Source organism: Nerophis ophidion, linkage group LG13, assembly GCF_033978795.1.
Source record: "Nerophis ophidion isolate RoL-2023_Sa linkage group LG13, RoL_Noph_v1.0, whole genome shotgun sequence".
NCBI lineage: Eukaryota > Metazoa > Chordata > Actinopteri > Syngnathiformes > Syngnathidae > Nerophis > Nerophis ophidion.
Window position 1 is genome coordinate 36730017 of NC_084623.1, and position 15708 is coordinate 36745724.

The 15708-nt window shown below is 35.0% G+C and overlaps 1 protein-coding gene across 2 annotated transcripts in view; it reads left to right on the top strand.

Moving 5' to 3' along the window:
• Positions 1-3056: 3056 nt before the first annotated feature.
• pax3b (paired box 3b) overlaps positions 3057-15708 on the top strand; it is a 68266-nt gene continuing 55614 nt past the window's right edge. The window contains exons 1-4 of one of the 2 annotated variants that reach the window (XM_061918865.1): positions 3057-3439; positions 3515-3750; positions 3832-3889; positions 5744-5893. In XM_061918865.1, coding sequence (XP_061774849.1) covers positions 3355-3439; positions 3515-3750; positions 3832-3889; positions 5744-5893 — 529 coding nt within the window. In that variant the 5' untranslated portion in view covers positions 3057-3354. The remainder of the gene's footprint in view (positions 3440-3514; positions 3751-3831; positions 3890-5743; positions 5894-15708) is intronic. The other variant, XM_061918866.1, reaches the window with a different exon arrangement.

Below are 15708 nucleotides of genomic sequence, written 5' to 3' on the forward strand. Positions count from 1 at the left end.
ATAAGACCCCCGAATCGTCACGAATTGGTGGTTGCATGAGGGTCCTTCTTTTACCTAATAAAATCAAGAAAACACACACACACACACACACACACACACACACACACACACACACACACACACACACACACACACACACACACACACACACACACACACACACACTTCAAACTGGAACTTGAAAACCGGTAAAAAAAAACAAAAAAAAACGAAGAAAAAATCAGGTGTTTATGGGGCAGTTGCATAGATCGTGAAAAAAGACTGACTACATCCTCTTGTTTATTTTCCTGCACTGGTTGCATGATGAAAATAGACATAGCTGCAGCCATGTGTCCCGTAATCATGAACGAATAATAAAAATAAAATTAAAAAAATATATATATATTCTTTTAAATAAAAGGATGAGCCTGACTTTATTCGGCTTTCACAGTGAGAAAAAAACACGTCAGTATTGCCCACAAAGCAAACAAATGATGATTTTTAAGTATACTCTCATTGTCTGTTTTAAGGGTGCGACTTTGTGGATTATTGCACATTATGGGATGCGCACAGACTGTCTTTACAGCGGCCCAGGCGTCGTATCCTGCTGCGGGCACACGTCCCAATTCTTTTCAGGCCTTGAAAAAGCCGCAATAAATTCCTCAGGTTGTGCACACTTTAGCACCATTGATGTCCAATACAGAGGACATGGAGTGGGAACTAATTAGGATGCGTTAAATGTCTCGGGATGGCGCACTGAGTGCAGGGCTTTATTGCATGGTTCTTTAAGGATGTATTGCCATTTATTGACGCAAATACTACACAAGTAAATGATTAATAACATGCGCAATACGAGGACGCGCAGCTTCAAGTCACACATTAACATATTAAATTCCATAAAGACATAACATAAAAACTGGACTAAGAACATTGAATAATATTATCAAAATTAACTAATTGGTGTAGCCAATATGTGGCCAAGGGGATATGTTATAATAATATTCAAACGTTGTATGGACCTTTTTTCAGTAATGTACCCCCTGTGAAATTTTTTTGGATTCAAGTACCCCCTAATCAGATCAAAGCATATTTGGTTGAAAAAAAGAGATAAAGAAGTAAAATACAGCACCATGTCATCAGTTTCTGATTTATTAAACTGTATAACAGTGCAAAATGTTGCTCATTTGTAGTGGTCTTTCTTGAGCTATATGGCAAAAAAAGATATACAAATAACTAAAAACTTATTGAAAAAATAAACAAGTGATTCAATCATAAATAAATATATCTACATATAGAAGTAATCATTAACTTAAAGTGCCCTCTTTGGGGATTGTAATAGAGATCCATCTGGATTCATGAACTTAATTCTAAACATTTCTTCACAAAAAAATAAATCTTGAACATCAGTATTTATGGAACATGTCCACAAAAAAATCTAGCTGTCAGCGCTGAATTGTTGTATTTCTTTTCACAGTTTATGAACTTACATTCATAATTTGTTGAAGTATTATTCAATAAATATATTCATAAAGGATTTTTGAATTATTGGTATTTTTAGAATATTTAAAAAAAAATCTCCCGTAACACTTGGCATACCTTCAAGTACCCCCATGGGTGCGCGTTACCCCATTAGAGAACCACTAGTATAGACCCTAATGTCGCATGTGATCTCTAATACTCAGAGTTTAATGTGCCAACTATAATGCAATTCTTTGAATTCATTATATTAAACTTACTTTCAAGTTATTGTTTCAGAATGTAATATTGATTTTCATTCTGCTATAAAAAAAACAACATATTGGTGCATTGGTTTGTATGCACGCAATTACACGACATACAGTGGGGCAAAACGTATTTAGTCAGCCAGCGATTGTGCAAGTTCTCCCACTTAAAATGATGACAGAGGTCTGTAATTTTCATCATAGGTACACTTCAACTGTGAGAGACAGAATCTGAAAAAAAAAATCCAGGAATTCACATTGTAGGAATTTTAAAGAAATTATTTGTAAATTATGGTGGAAAATAAGTATTTGGTCAACCATTCAAAGCTCTCGCTGATAGAAGGAGGTTTTGGCTCAAAATGTTCATTCTTTCCTTAACACGGATCAATCGTCCTGTCCCCTTAACAGAAAAAAAGCCCCAAAGCATGATGTTTCCACCCCCATGCTTCACAGTAGGTATGGTGTTCTTGGGATGCAACTCAGTATTCTTCTCCTCCAAACACGACAAGTTGAGTTCATACCAAAATGGATACATGGATGATACAGGATTGGGAGAATTTTATGTGGTCAGATGAAACCAAAATAGAACTTTTTGGTATAAACTCAACTTGTCGTGTTTGGAGGAAGAAGAATACTGAGTTGCATCCCAAGAACACCACACCTACTGTGAAGCATGGGGGTGGAAACATCATGCTTAGGGGCTGTTTTTATGCTAAGGAGACAGGACGTTTGATCCGTGTTAAGGAAAAAACGAGTGAGCCATGTATCGTGAGATTTTAAGCCAAAACCTCCTTCCATCAGTGAGAGCTTTGAATGGTTGACCAAATACTTATTTTCCACCATAATTTACAAATAAATTCTTTAAGATTTCTACAATTTGAATTCCTGGATTTTTTTTCACATTCTGCCTCTCACAGTTGAAGTGTACCTATAATGACAATTACAGACCTCTGTCATCATTTTAAGTGAGAAAACTTGTACAACCGGTGGCTGACTAAATACTTTTTTGCCCCACTGTATGTTCTATTGTTTTTCAAATGATAATACAATTCGTATTTTCCTGCCTGTCCAATCCGTCAATTTTTTTTTTTATTTAATGACTGTCACATGTTTTAAGTTTCTAGTCCAACAAACCAGCTTAGGTACACGTTTTTTTTTTTTTTTTTTTTTTAAAGTAATGTTTTGGTCTTTCATTCTGATAAACGAAAATACCTCCCTAACTGTAACAACGCCTCTAATTGGAGGAAAGTTTCCATCCTCGACCAATCACAGTAGACGTCTGGTTAACGAGGTGGGGAAGAGGGGCGGGGGGGCTACCCTCTTGACCAATCAAAAACGAGAACGCTGACCGGTTCGGAGACGAACTGGGCTACTTTGGACTATCTCTTCTTACTTTGTCCGCCATCAACAAACTATACAACCATTTCGGATACGGCACTTTGGCCCCTCCGTGTTGAACTAGACGGGATAAAGTGGACTATCACGACTCCCTGGCTTTAATTGGCGGCTATCGGGGGGGACGTTTGGATGTTCGCTTTAATACCAACCGAACCGCAACGTTTGAAGCGTCCCATGCGGTAGACGGTGACCGGCAGCATCACCCTCCCTTACCGCTTGGATAAGGGCTCCGTCTATCGCTTGGGTTGGAGAAAGTATGACCGCGCTGGCCGGGTCTATCCCCAGAATGATGCGACCCACGCTGGCCCAAAACTACCCGCGCGGCGGCTTCCCCCTGGAAGGTAAGACTTCACAAGCGCGCCTTTTTTTAAGACGCGCTTTTACCCTTTAAGCCGTTTATTTATCCGTTGATATAGTGTCAACGCCGCTGGGTCAAGGCCGAGTGAACCAGCTCGGCGGGGTGTTCATAAATGGCCGGCCTTTGCCTAACCACATAAGGCATAAAATCGTGGAGATGGCCCACCACGGGATCCGGCCGTGCGTCATCTCCAGACAGCTCCGGGTGTCCCACGGCTGCGTGTCCAAAATCCTGTGCCGATACCAGGAGACGGGCTCCATCCGACCGGGGGCCATTGGGGGCAGCAAACCCAAGGTAGTAAAAGACATGTAAACAACAACAACAACAACAACAACAACAAATACCACGTGACACTTTTCTGACTTTTTTTGAAAGCAGGTGACCACGCCGGATGTGGACCGGAGAATTGAAGACTACAAGCGGGAAACCCCAGGTACGTGTAGCTGGCAGATTTGGCATAAATGACTAAAGCAGTGGTTGTCAACCTTTTTTCAGTGATGCACCCCCTGTGAACATTTTTTTTTAATTCAAGTACCCCCTGATCAGAGCAAAGCATTTTTGGTTGAAAAAAAAAGAGATAAAGAAGTAAAATACAGCACTATGTCATCAGTTTCTGATTTATTAAATTGTATAACAGTGCAAAATATTGCTCATTTGTCTTTCTTGAACTATTTGGAAAGGAATTATATAAAAACAAACTAAAAACGTATTAAAAAATAAACAGGTGATTCAATGATAAATAAAGATTTCTACTAATAGAAGTAATCATCAACTCAAAGTGCCCTCTTTGGGGATTGTAATAGAGATCCATCTAGATTCATCAACTTAAAGGCCTACTGAAACCCACTACTACACACCACGCAGTCTGATAGTTTATATATCAATGATGAGATATTAACATTGCAACACATGCCAATACGGCCTTTTTAGTTTACTAAATTACAATTTTAAATTTCCCGGGAGTTTCGTCTTCAAAATGTCGTGTAATGATGACGTGTACGCAAGACGTCACAGGTTTTGAGGAAGTATGAGCGCTGCGCACACACAGCTAAATGTCGTCTGCTTTAACAGCATAATTATACAGTTTTTTGGACATCTGTGTTGCTGAATCTTTTGCAATTTGTGCAATTAATATTGGAGAAGTCACAGTAGAAAGATGGAGTTGGGAAGCTTTAGCCTTTAGCCACACAAACACACGGTGATTCCTTGTTAAAAATTCCCAGAGGTGAAACTTTACTATGGATCAGAGCGCGGTCAAGAGAACATGGATCCCGACCACATGTCAACCAGCAGGTTTCGGTGAGAAAATTGTGGTTAAAAAGTCAGTTCTTACCAGAGAAAAGCTGAGCTTGTGGAGACACCCTTCCGAATATCAGGTCATATTAAACTCACTAACACTAACTAGCAACACAATAGAAAGATAAGGGATTTCCCAGAATTAACCTAGTAAATGTGTCTAAAAACGTCGGAATCCATCGCATTGCAATCACCTTTTTTTTTTTTCTAGTCCGTCGTTATCAATATCCTCAAACACGAATCTTTCATCCTCGCTCAAATTAATGGGGAAATTGTCGTTTTCTCGGTCCGAATAGCACTTTTTGTTGGAGGCTCCCATTAAAAGCAATGTGAATATGTGAGGAGCCATCAAACATGTGACGTCATCGTCTGTGACTTCCGGTAGAGGCAGGGCTTTTTTCTTAGCACCGAAAGTTGCGAACCTTATCGTGGATGTTCTCTTCTAAATCCTTTCAGCAAAAATATGGCAATATCGCGAAATGATCAAGTATGACACATAGAATGGACCTGCTATCCCTGTTTAAATAAGAACATCTCATTTCAGTAGGCCTTTAATTCTAAGCATCTCTTCACAAAAAAAAAAAAAATCTTTAACATCAATATTTATGGAACATGTCTACAAAAAATCGAGCTGTCAACACTGAATATTGCTTTGTTGCATTTCTTTTCACAGTTTATGAACTTACATTCATATTTTGTTGAAGTATTATTCAATAATATTCATAAAGGATTTTTTAATTGTTGCTATTTTTAAAATATTTTTGAAAAATCTCACGTACCCCTTGGCATACCTTTAAGTACCCCAGGGGTACGCATACCCCCATTTGAGAACCACTGTACTAAAGGATGGGGTATGTGAACACAACACTAAAACAAGTGCCGGATTAACATTATGCTTATTGTTATATTCATCTTAGTGTTTTAATAGTGGCAACAATGTTGAAATTATGTGCATGCACTTTTCTTTTTGTTGTTGTTTTGAAACCTATAGTCACCTCCATCAGTCGCGTCATTAGGAGTAAGTTTGGGGGTAAAGTGGATGTAGAAGAAGAGGATGATGAGGATGATGGGGAGAAGAACGGGATGGAGGACAGTGACCGCAGGGCCAAACACAGCATTGAAGGCATCTTGGGCGACAGATGTAAGTGAACTTCTTCTTTATGAAATACGTATAATGGTTCATTTTTTATGCAGTTTATACAGGTGTCCTATATTGTGCTGCTGCATGTTTTTTTTTTTTTCAAAAATGTCTTCTTATTGAATATACTTTTCAGTTTATTCTGCTCAGACACGATTTGGGGTATGTTTCTTTTCAACAATATACAGCACACACTTTCAGTGTGGCGCATAGTTCCAGATGTTCAAAAGGAGTAGGAAGAAGCAGAGCCTATTTAATCACATACACCCATTCTATATTTCCATCCATCCATCCATTTTCTACCGCTTATTCCCTTTCGGGGTCGCGGGGGGCGCTGGCGCCTATCTCAGCTACAATCAGACGGAAGGCAGGGTACACCCTGGACAAGTCGCCACCTCATCGCAGGGCCAACACAGATAGACAGACAACATTCACACTCACATTCACACACTTCATTATAGCTAATACATTGGTTCAATTACTGTATTCGATCCGTGACACAAATGCACAAATAAATAATGATACATAAATTCACATAAACAAAAAGTTATAATTTTTTTTACTATTTTATTCTACCTTATACTAACATATTTGCTGACTAGAGGAAACTGAAAAGAAACTGCTTTTTGGGGATTTTTACTACAGTATTTACCTGTTTATTATCTAACATATCATGCAGTGAATTATCATATAAAGTTATGTAATTTTTCTTGATTCTTTCATATTCAATCAAGCACCTGCTTTGTTCCATTTTCATTTCATTCCTTTTTTCCCCCAATATTCATTGAAAATATTTCACAAGCCAGGCTTTTGTGCCGTTTTATTATTTTTATATTTTTGTTGTTTATTTCCTCCCTGTATAAACTATTGTTACACATTCTATGTTCTAAATAGTGGCATTTTACCACAGCAGGGAATGTCCTAACTTTTTATTGTAAATCTGTAACATGGAATATTGAAAGTGTCAGCAAAAGCATGGCGCGAATGAATATGGAGAAGAGTTATGGGGATTGAATAAGATCGGCTTCCTCCTGCTGCTTTTCGGACTTCTTTGACCTGTTGGATGTCTCTCAGTTTCTCATGTGACGTTGTTGGGTGGGGGTTGTATTTTGAATTCTTTATCGACCATGTCTCCACGCCTTGAGGCTTTTCCCAGGAGGCCCGCACAGTAAATCAAACAGCAGGTGATGGTTTAGTGCGGGAAAAAGGGGGGAGTGTGTGTGTGTGTGTGTGTGTGTGTGTGTGTGTGGAGGGTTTTCTTTCATTCACATTGCAGAATGCTTACTTCAGCATGTCTAAAATATCCTATTGGACTCATGTTGTTTTCTTTAATTAGGCAACGTATATGTTTACGATATTGTGATCATTTTGGGCTGGGGTGTCCAATATGTGGCCCAGGGGACTGCAGCTTGTTTGTTTACTGGCCCCTTGGCATTCAAAAATGAAATGAATTTGGATTGTCACCTATATACAGCGGATTTGTTCTGCATTGATTGACCTGTACTTTATCCATGCAGTCTACAGTGGCTTCCAGTTAATTTGCGCATTGAGTTTAAAATTTAAGTCCTGACATTCCGTGCGTTGCATGGTGGGGCCCCTCAGTACACCACTGACTAGCTATGCCCCTACTCTTCAGGTCGCAGCCTCCTGTCTGCAGGCCCGGGTCTTTTAAAGATCCCAAAAACTCGTTTTAAAACCCGTGGAGACCTGGAATTCCAGGCTGTAGCTCACAGACTCTGGAACAATTTGCACCAGTCCTTTGGTGATCTTGACTATGTGTTGAAACTTTTAGGAAACATTTGAAAACTTCTCTTTTTAGTAAAGCTTTTAGTTAATGCACCTTATAACTATGATTTTTAATCCACTTTGTATTCTTTTTTACAATGTTGCCCCTGTTGATTTAAATGGAAATGTTTTTTTTACTTTACCTATTTTTTTGTACAGCGCTTTGTGATTTTATCTGCAATATATTTACTTACTTACTTACTTACTTACTTACTTAGTTAGATTGGGTTTTAGCATATTTTCAAAAATGATGGTCAATTTCTCTTGAATTTGTGTGCACGGCGCAACATTTTTTTTACCAGTTTTTGGGTCCTATATAAATGAAATTGTTGTTTTACTTTACCTATTTTTTGTATAGTGCTTTGTGATTTTATCTGCAATTTACTTTCTTACTTACTTACTTACTTAGATTGGGTTTTAGCATCTTTTCAAAAATAATGGTCATCTTATCCTTGAATTTGTGTGCAAGTCGCAACATTTTTGGAACCAGTTTTTGGGTCTTATATAAAGGGAATTGTTTTACTTTACCTATTTTTTGTACAGTGCTTTATGATTTTATCTGCAATTTACTTACTTACTTACTTAGTTTGGGTTTTAGCATCTTTTAAAAAACAATGGTCACCTTAATCTTAAATTTGTGTGCACAGCGCAAAATTTTTGGAAACAGTTTTTGGGTCCTATATAAATGGAATTGTTGTTTTACTATTTGCTTTGTGATTTTATCTGCAATTTACTCACCTACTTACATACTTAGTTAGTTAGATTGGGTTTTAGCATCTTTTCAAAATAAATAGTCACTTTATCCTTGAATTTGTGTGCACGGCGCAAACTTTTTGGAACCAGTTTTTGGGTCCTATAGAAATGGAATTGTTGATTTACTATTTGCTTTGTGATTTTATCTGCAATTTACTTACTTACTTACTTACTTACTTAGTTAAATACTTAGTTAGTTGGGTTGGCTTTTAGCATCTTTTCAAAATTAATAGTCACCTTATCCTTGAATTTGTGTGCACGGCGCAGACTTTTTGGAACCAGTTTTCGGGTCCTATATAAATGGAATTGTTGTTTTACTATTTGCTTTGTGATTGTATCTGCAATTTACTTACTTACTTACTTACTTACTTACTTACTTACATACTTAGTTAGTTAGATTGGGTTTTAGCATCTTTTCAAAATTAATAGTCACCTTATCCTTGAATTTGTGTGCACGGCGCAGACTTTTTGGAACCAGTTTTTAGGTCCTGCATTAGCTGGCTAATTATGTTTTTTTATTCAGTTATTTTTTTTCCCATTCAAGATAATGTGCACTTTGACAAAATAACTAATTAAAACTTTTTGCTTTTCATTGCTGTAATTACTTTTAATATATTAATTCTAATCATAATAGAACACCGGACAGATATGTGAGACAAAAACGTAATATTTTGACCAATTTAACAATATATAATATAAGACAACGCAAAATGTCAACAAAATTAAACATGTGCTCCTTTTTACAATTAGCTAAACAAAACTAAGTCAATATACAAGATTAGTGAACAAAAGAAAAAAAAAACAATTAGAGACTTTTTCCCAGTTTCCAAATAATATAACTAAAACATTTACAATATCGACACAACGAAAAACAGATATTTGTTAAAAGTATTGAATAGAACTGAAACACTAGAATTCACCTGACACTAATCTACCCTTTCTATCCATACTATCGATTTTGCATTTTTGCATCCCCCCTCCCGCCCCCCACCGGCTAGTATTTTGATAGTGTCTCCAAATCCACGCGTCCTATTTTGCATCGTTTGTCTTTGTTGAGTGAAGTGCAGGATGAGAGATAAAGCGTCCTGGTCTGGGGGGACACCATTGTCCCGCCACGATGAGTTGATCAAACATTTGTTCAACGGTTTCCATCAGCGCACAAAGCCGAGGCTGCGCGCACAACGGGGATGAACTTGGAGACAAAAGACGCAGGAGTCCATTTAGGCCTCACGCTCGGGCTGTGCGCGGACAAAAGGCCCAGCTTGGAAACACATTCGGTGCACTAAAAAAAAAAAACGAAAAGGAGACCTGTTTAGAATTCAAGGAGAGCGAAGAGGAGCTTCTCCATGCAAAGCCCGACAAAACACTTTATGAAGCCGCAATGAAGGATGAATTATTCAGGGAGTGATCCGGAGCCTTTTATCCCCCCCCCCCCCTTTTTTTTTTACTAGAAAAAACAAAATAGTCACTTACAAAATGTTTCTTTTTTAAGCTCCTCTCCTACAAACTTCACTTTCAACAAACACCATTTTGAATACTATACACAATACTTGCACACGCTCACAATACAAATGCTTTTTAAAGAGTGCAAGTAACAACTTTCACAACTTTTACATGTTTTTTGTTAAATATAAATCGATATGTTTACATGTTAGAGCTATATACTATTTGAACACGTTTGAAATATCACATTTTTACTACAGTCTTATAAACTTCATAATTCTTATATATTTTTCTAAAAGTTCCCAAATAAGGTATAAAACACTTCAACAAGTTGGAAATCCATTTTTAGGGACTCAAATACTGTTTGTATCAAGTTTCAAATCCTTTTTCAAAGTGCATAAATAGTAGTACCAGTACACCTTTGAAATATATGTCTCATACGGCCTAAACAAATACTATATACTACTTCAACAAGTTTTGAATACTTTTTTAAGTGCATTGACCACGTTTTTTTTAATTGCTTAAATACTGTTGTTAAGTTTCAAAAACTGTTTTAAAAGTGTACTAGTACTTCAACAAGTTTCAAATACTTTTAATTACTTCAACAACTTTCAAATACTAAGTGCCGGAATAAACACCGTGTAAAATACTTCATCCAGTTGAAATACTTTTCAAGTGCCTTGACACGTTTTGAAATATTTTTGAAATTGCTCAAATATTGTTTTTAAGTTTCAAAAATGTTTAAAAAAGTGCCGAAATATATACAAATGCTTCATCAAGTTTAAAATACTTTTAACTACTTCAACAAGTTTAAACTACTGAGTGCTGGAATAAATACTGTGGAAAACACTTAATCCGGTTGAAATACTCTTTAAGTGCCTTGACATGGTTTGAAATATTTTTGAAATTGCTCGAATACTTTTTTCATGTTTCGAAAACTGTTTTAAAAGTGTACTAGTACTTCAACAAGTTTCAAATACTTTTAATTAATTCAACAACTTTCAAATACTAAGTGCCGAAATAAACACTGTGTAAAATACTTCATCCAGTTGAAATACTTTTCAAGTGCCTTGACACGTTTTGAAATATTTTTGAAATTGCTCAAATACTGTTTTTAAGTTTCAAAAACGTTTAAAAAAAGTGCCGAAATATTTTGTATTCTACTTCAACACGTTTAAAATACTTTTTAAACGGCCTTGACCCAGTTTGAAATATAATTGAAATTGCTCAAATACTGTTTGACGAGTTTAAACTTCTAAGTGCCGGAATAAATACTGTGGAAAATACTTCATCCAGTTGAATTACTCTTTAAGTGCATTGACATGGTTTGAAATATTTCTGAAATTGCTCAAATACTGTTTTTATGTTTCAAAAACTTAAAAAAAAGTGCCAAAATAATTACTCGTGATTCATCAAGTTTAAAATACTTTTTTAAACTGACTTAATATATTTTGTATTCTACTTCAACATGTTTCAAATACTTTTTTAACTGCCTTGACCAAGTTTGAAATATAATTGAAATTGCTCAAATATTGTTTGTATAAAGTTTCAAACACTTCTTAAAAAGTGCCTTAATAAGTACTAGTACTTCAACACGTTTCAAATGTTTTTTACTGAGTGAAAATAACAACTTTCACAACTTTTAAATGTTTTTGTGTTAAATACAAATCCATATTTAATATTTTATATGTTAAAGTGTATACTATTTCAACACGTTTGTAATATGGAATTTTTACTATAGTCTTACAAACTTCAGCAAGTTTCATGGCCCCAGTCATTTTTATATATTTTTTAAAAGTTCCCAAATACAGAACAAAACACTTCAACAAGTTTGAAATTGTTTTTTAGGGACTCAAATACTGTTTGTATCAAGTTTCAAATCCTTTTTCAAAGTGCATAATTAAATAGTAGTGCCAGTACACCGTTGACATATATTTAGTAAACTGCCTAGATAAATAATTTATACTACTTAAACAAGTTTTGAATAGTTTTTTAAGTGCATTGACCAAGTTAGATTTTTTTTTAATTGCTCAAATACTGTTTTGAAGTTTTGAAAACTTTTTTAAAAGTGCCTAAATAAATACTAGTACTTCAACAAGTTTCAAATACTAAGTGCTAGAAAAAAAACACTATGTAAAATACTTCATCTAGTTTAAATACTTTTTAAAAGCATTGACACGGTTTGAAATATTTTTGAAATTGCTCAAATACTGTTTTCAAGTTTCAAAAACTTTAAAAAAGTGCCGAAATAAATACTTGTGCTTCATAAAGTTTAAAAATACTTCTTCAAACTGTCCAAATATATTTTATATTCTATCCATCCATCCATTTTCTACCGCTTATTCCCTTTCGGGGTCGCGGGGGGCGCTGGCGCCTATCTCAGCTACAATCGGACGGAAGGCAGGGTACACCCTGGACAAGTCGCCACCTCATCGCAGGGCCAACACAGATAGACAGACAACATTCACACTCACATTCACAAACTACTTCAACACATTTCAAATATTCTTTTAAATGCCCTGACCCAGTTTAAATTTGACCAAATACTGTTTGTATGAAGTTTAAAACGCTTTTTAAAAAGTCCCTGAATAAATAGTAGTACAACAAGTTACAAATGTTTTTTACAAAGTGCAAATAACAACTTTCACAAATTTTAAATGTTTTTTTGTTATATATAAATCAATATGTAATACTGAAAATGTTAATTTCCCCTCGGGGATTAATAAAGTATGTCTGATTCTGATTCTGATTTATATATCAGATCTAAATACCATTTCAACACATTTGTAATATTACATTTTTGCATTAGTCTTATAAACTTCAGCAAATTTCATGGCTCCAATAATTCTTATATATTTTTTAAAAGTTCCCAAATACAGTATAAAACACTTCAACAAGTCTGAAATCCTTTTTTAGGGACTGGAATACTGTTTCTAACAAGTTTCAAATTATTTTTCAAAGTGCATAAATAAATAGTAGTGCCAGTACACCTTTGAAATATAGTTTTTAAACTGACTATACAAATACTATGCTTCAACAAGTTTTAAATACTTTTTTAAGTGCATTGACCAAGTATACATTTTTTTTTAATTGCCCAAATATTGTTTTCAAGTTTTGAAAACTTTTTTAAAAGTGCTGAAATAAATACTGGTACTTTAAACAGTTTAAAATACTTTTAACTATACTTCAACAAGTTTCAAACACTAAGTGCTGGAATAAATACTGTGTAAAATACTTAATTGAGTTAAAATACTTTTTAAGTACATTGACACTGTTTGAAATATTTTTGAAATTGCTCAAATACTGTTTTCAAGTTTCAGAAACATATATAAAGGTGCCGAAATAAATACTAGGGCTTCATCAAGTTTAAAATACTGTTTTAAACTGACTAAATCTATTTTATATTCCACTTCAACAATTTTCAAATACTTTTTTTAAGGGCCTTGACCCAGTTTGAAATATAATTGAAATGACTCAAATATCGTTTGTATATCAAGTTTCAAACACGTTTTAAAAAGTGCCTGAATAAATAGTACTTCAACATGTTTCAAATATTTTGTATTAAACAGCTTCAATAAATATTATATCCAAACTTCAACAAGTTTCAAATACTTTTTTAAAGTACTTCAACTTCAATACTTCACCTATTATCAAATTATATTTGAAATTGCCCAAATATTGTTAATAACAACTAATACACATGTCAAATCCAAATAAAACTTCAACAAGTTTTTATTATTGTTATACTTTTTGTAAGTACCCAAATTCTGGTTACTACAAGGTACAAACACCTTTTCTAAAAGTGCCTAAATAAATACTACAGTATATTCAGGTGAAATTCAAATAATGAGAGTTTCGTGCAAAAGTTAATTATGTCAGCATTTCAACTTCAAATGTGAAACTAATATGTGATGTAAACTCATTATACAAAGTGAAGTATGACAAGCCTTTATTTGTTATACTTTTGATGATCATTGCTTACAGTTTTAAAAACAAACAAACAAAAAAAAATCTTGTGCAATTTGGAATTCAAGATTTTCCATAAGCTACGCCACAATCATTAAAATGATTTCAAAAGAAAGCTTGAAATATTATCAGTTTCATATTATGAGCCTATAGTTTCCCCTTGTAAATATAATTGCTGGAAAAAACAAACCTTTGCACAATATTCTAATGTTTTGAGTTTCACCTGTAGAATGCGTTTAACAAGTTTCAAATACGTTTAAAGTGCACACATAACATAGGCTATATAAAAACTTGAACAAGTTTCTAATATTGTATTTTCAAATTGCTCGCATACTCGTATGTAACAAATTCAACAAACGTGAAAGTGTATGATTATTATTATTAATACAAAACATGTAGGTGTGTCCAAAGTGCAGCCCTGGGGCTATTTTCGGCCTGGTACTCACTTTTTTATTGGCCCTTGGTATTTATAAGAATAAAATTAATTCATGATTAATAATAAGTTACACTAGTTTGCTTTGTTTCCTATAATACAAGCTGTTTTGTTTGGCTATTGAAGCATAGTGACCTCTATTGAGTTGCTTTTAGCATCTTTAATGTAGAAAATATGTAAAAGTTATTTTCAGTATTTTAATTTTTCTCCATGCGGCTCTTGGAGAAAAAAGTTTGGACACCGGTGCGCTAAACGGTCAACGAAGAAAGCCTTTTCACTTACAAAAGGGCGATAAAGAACCAATACCGCTCTAAAATTTATGATTAATTATTGAGCCTTTAGAAAGATGTTGACCTTTCCACTGCCCTGAACATTAATAATGTCTTCTAAACGATGTCGATATTGTGCTATGCCACATTTATTGATGGAGGGAGTGTATTAAAGGGTGTCTGGAGTGAATGGAAAGCAATGTTTTCTCCCCGGAGAGCCCAGCTCTGGCCCCGGAGCGTAAAGCTTCACAATTGGGGCCCGGCCACAGGTCCCCTCTGGCCCCCCCTCCCTTCTCTGCATTCTGCTCCGCAAATCTCTTCAAGCAGATTAAATGGACTCTTTTATTTCATCCCACTTTCATCTGGAGAAAAACAACGCCCCTCTCCCTCTGTTTTCTATTCTAGTCTCTTCTGGTGTCAGCCATGCATCTCCGACAAAGATAGTCAATGCAAAATACACATTTGTGTTATTGAGACAGTATATTATGTTGAAATAAATGAATGTGCAATGTTTCCATTACAATAAATTATATTTAAAATTGATGGATGGATAATATAATAATTTTGAAACTGTAAGCCCGAGTATTTCCAAGTACTTCTGTGTAACTTTGTATGTATGATTGAAATAAACTGAACCATTATCATTTCTATAATGATAAAGGCTACTATACGAAACAATTTAAGGAAATACAAGTGACTCTACTTAAATTGTAATTACATATAAATAAATATAATAACCAAATAGGAAAAAGTAACAAAAAACAATGAAAAGTAAAGCAACGCTATGCGAAGCTATGTAAAACAACGTACAGCAAAGCTACGCAAAGGAACTTAAAGTAACGCCCTGCAAAAGAATGCAATGCTACGCAAAGCTTCACAAACTATGCAAAGCCACGCTATGTAACAGAGTAAAGTAACAATCAATCAATCAATGCAATGCAACGGAAAGCTCCACAAAGCTACGCAACGTAAAAAACTAAAGGAACACAATGCAACGCAACTCAAAGCTTCACAAAGCTATGCAAAGCTTTACAGAACAATGTAAAGCTTCACAAAGTTACGCAAAGCTACGCAACGTAACCGAGTCGAGCAATACAATGCAGCACAAATCAAAGTAACACAAAGCTATGCAACGTGACAAAGTAACGAAATGCAATCTAATACACTGC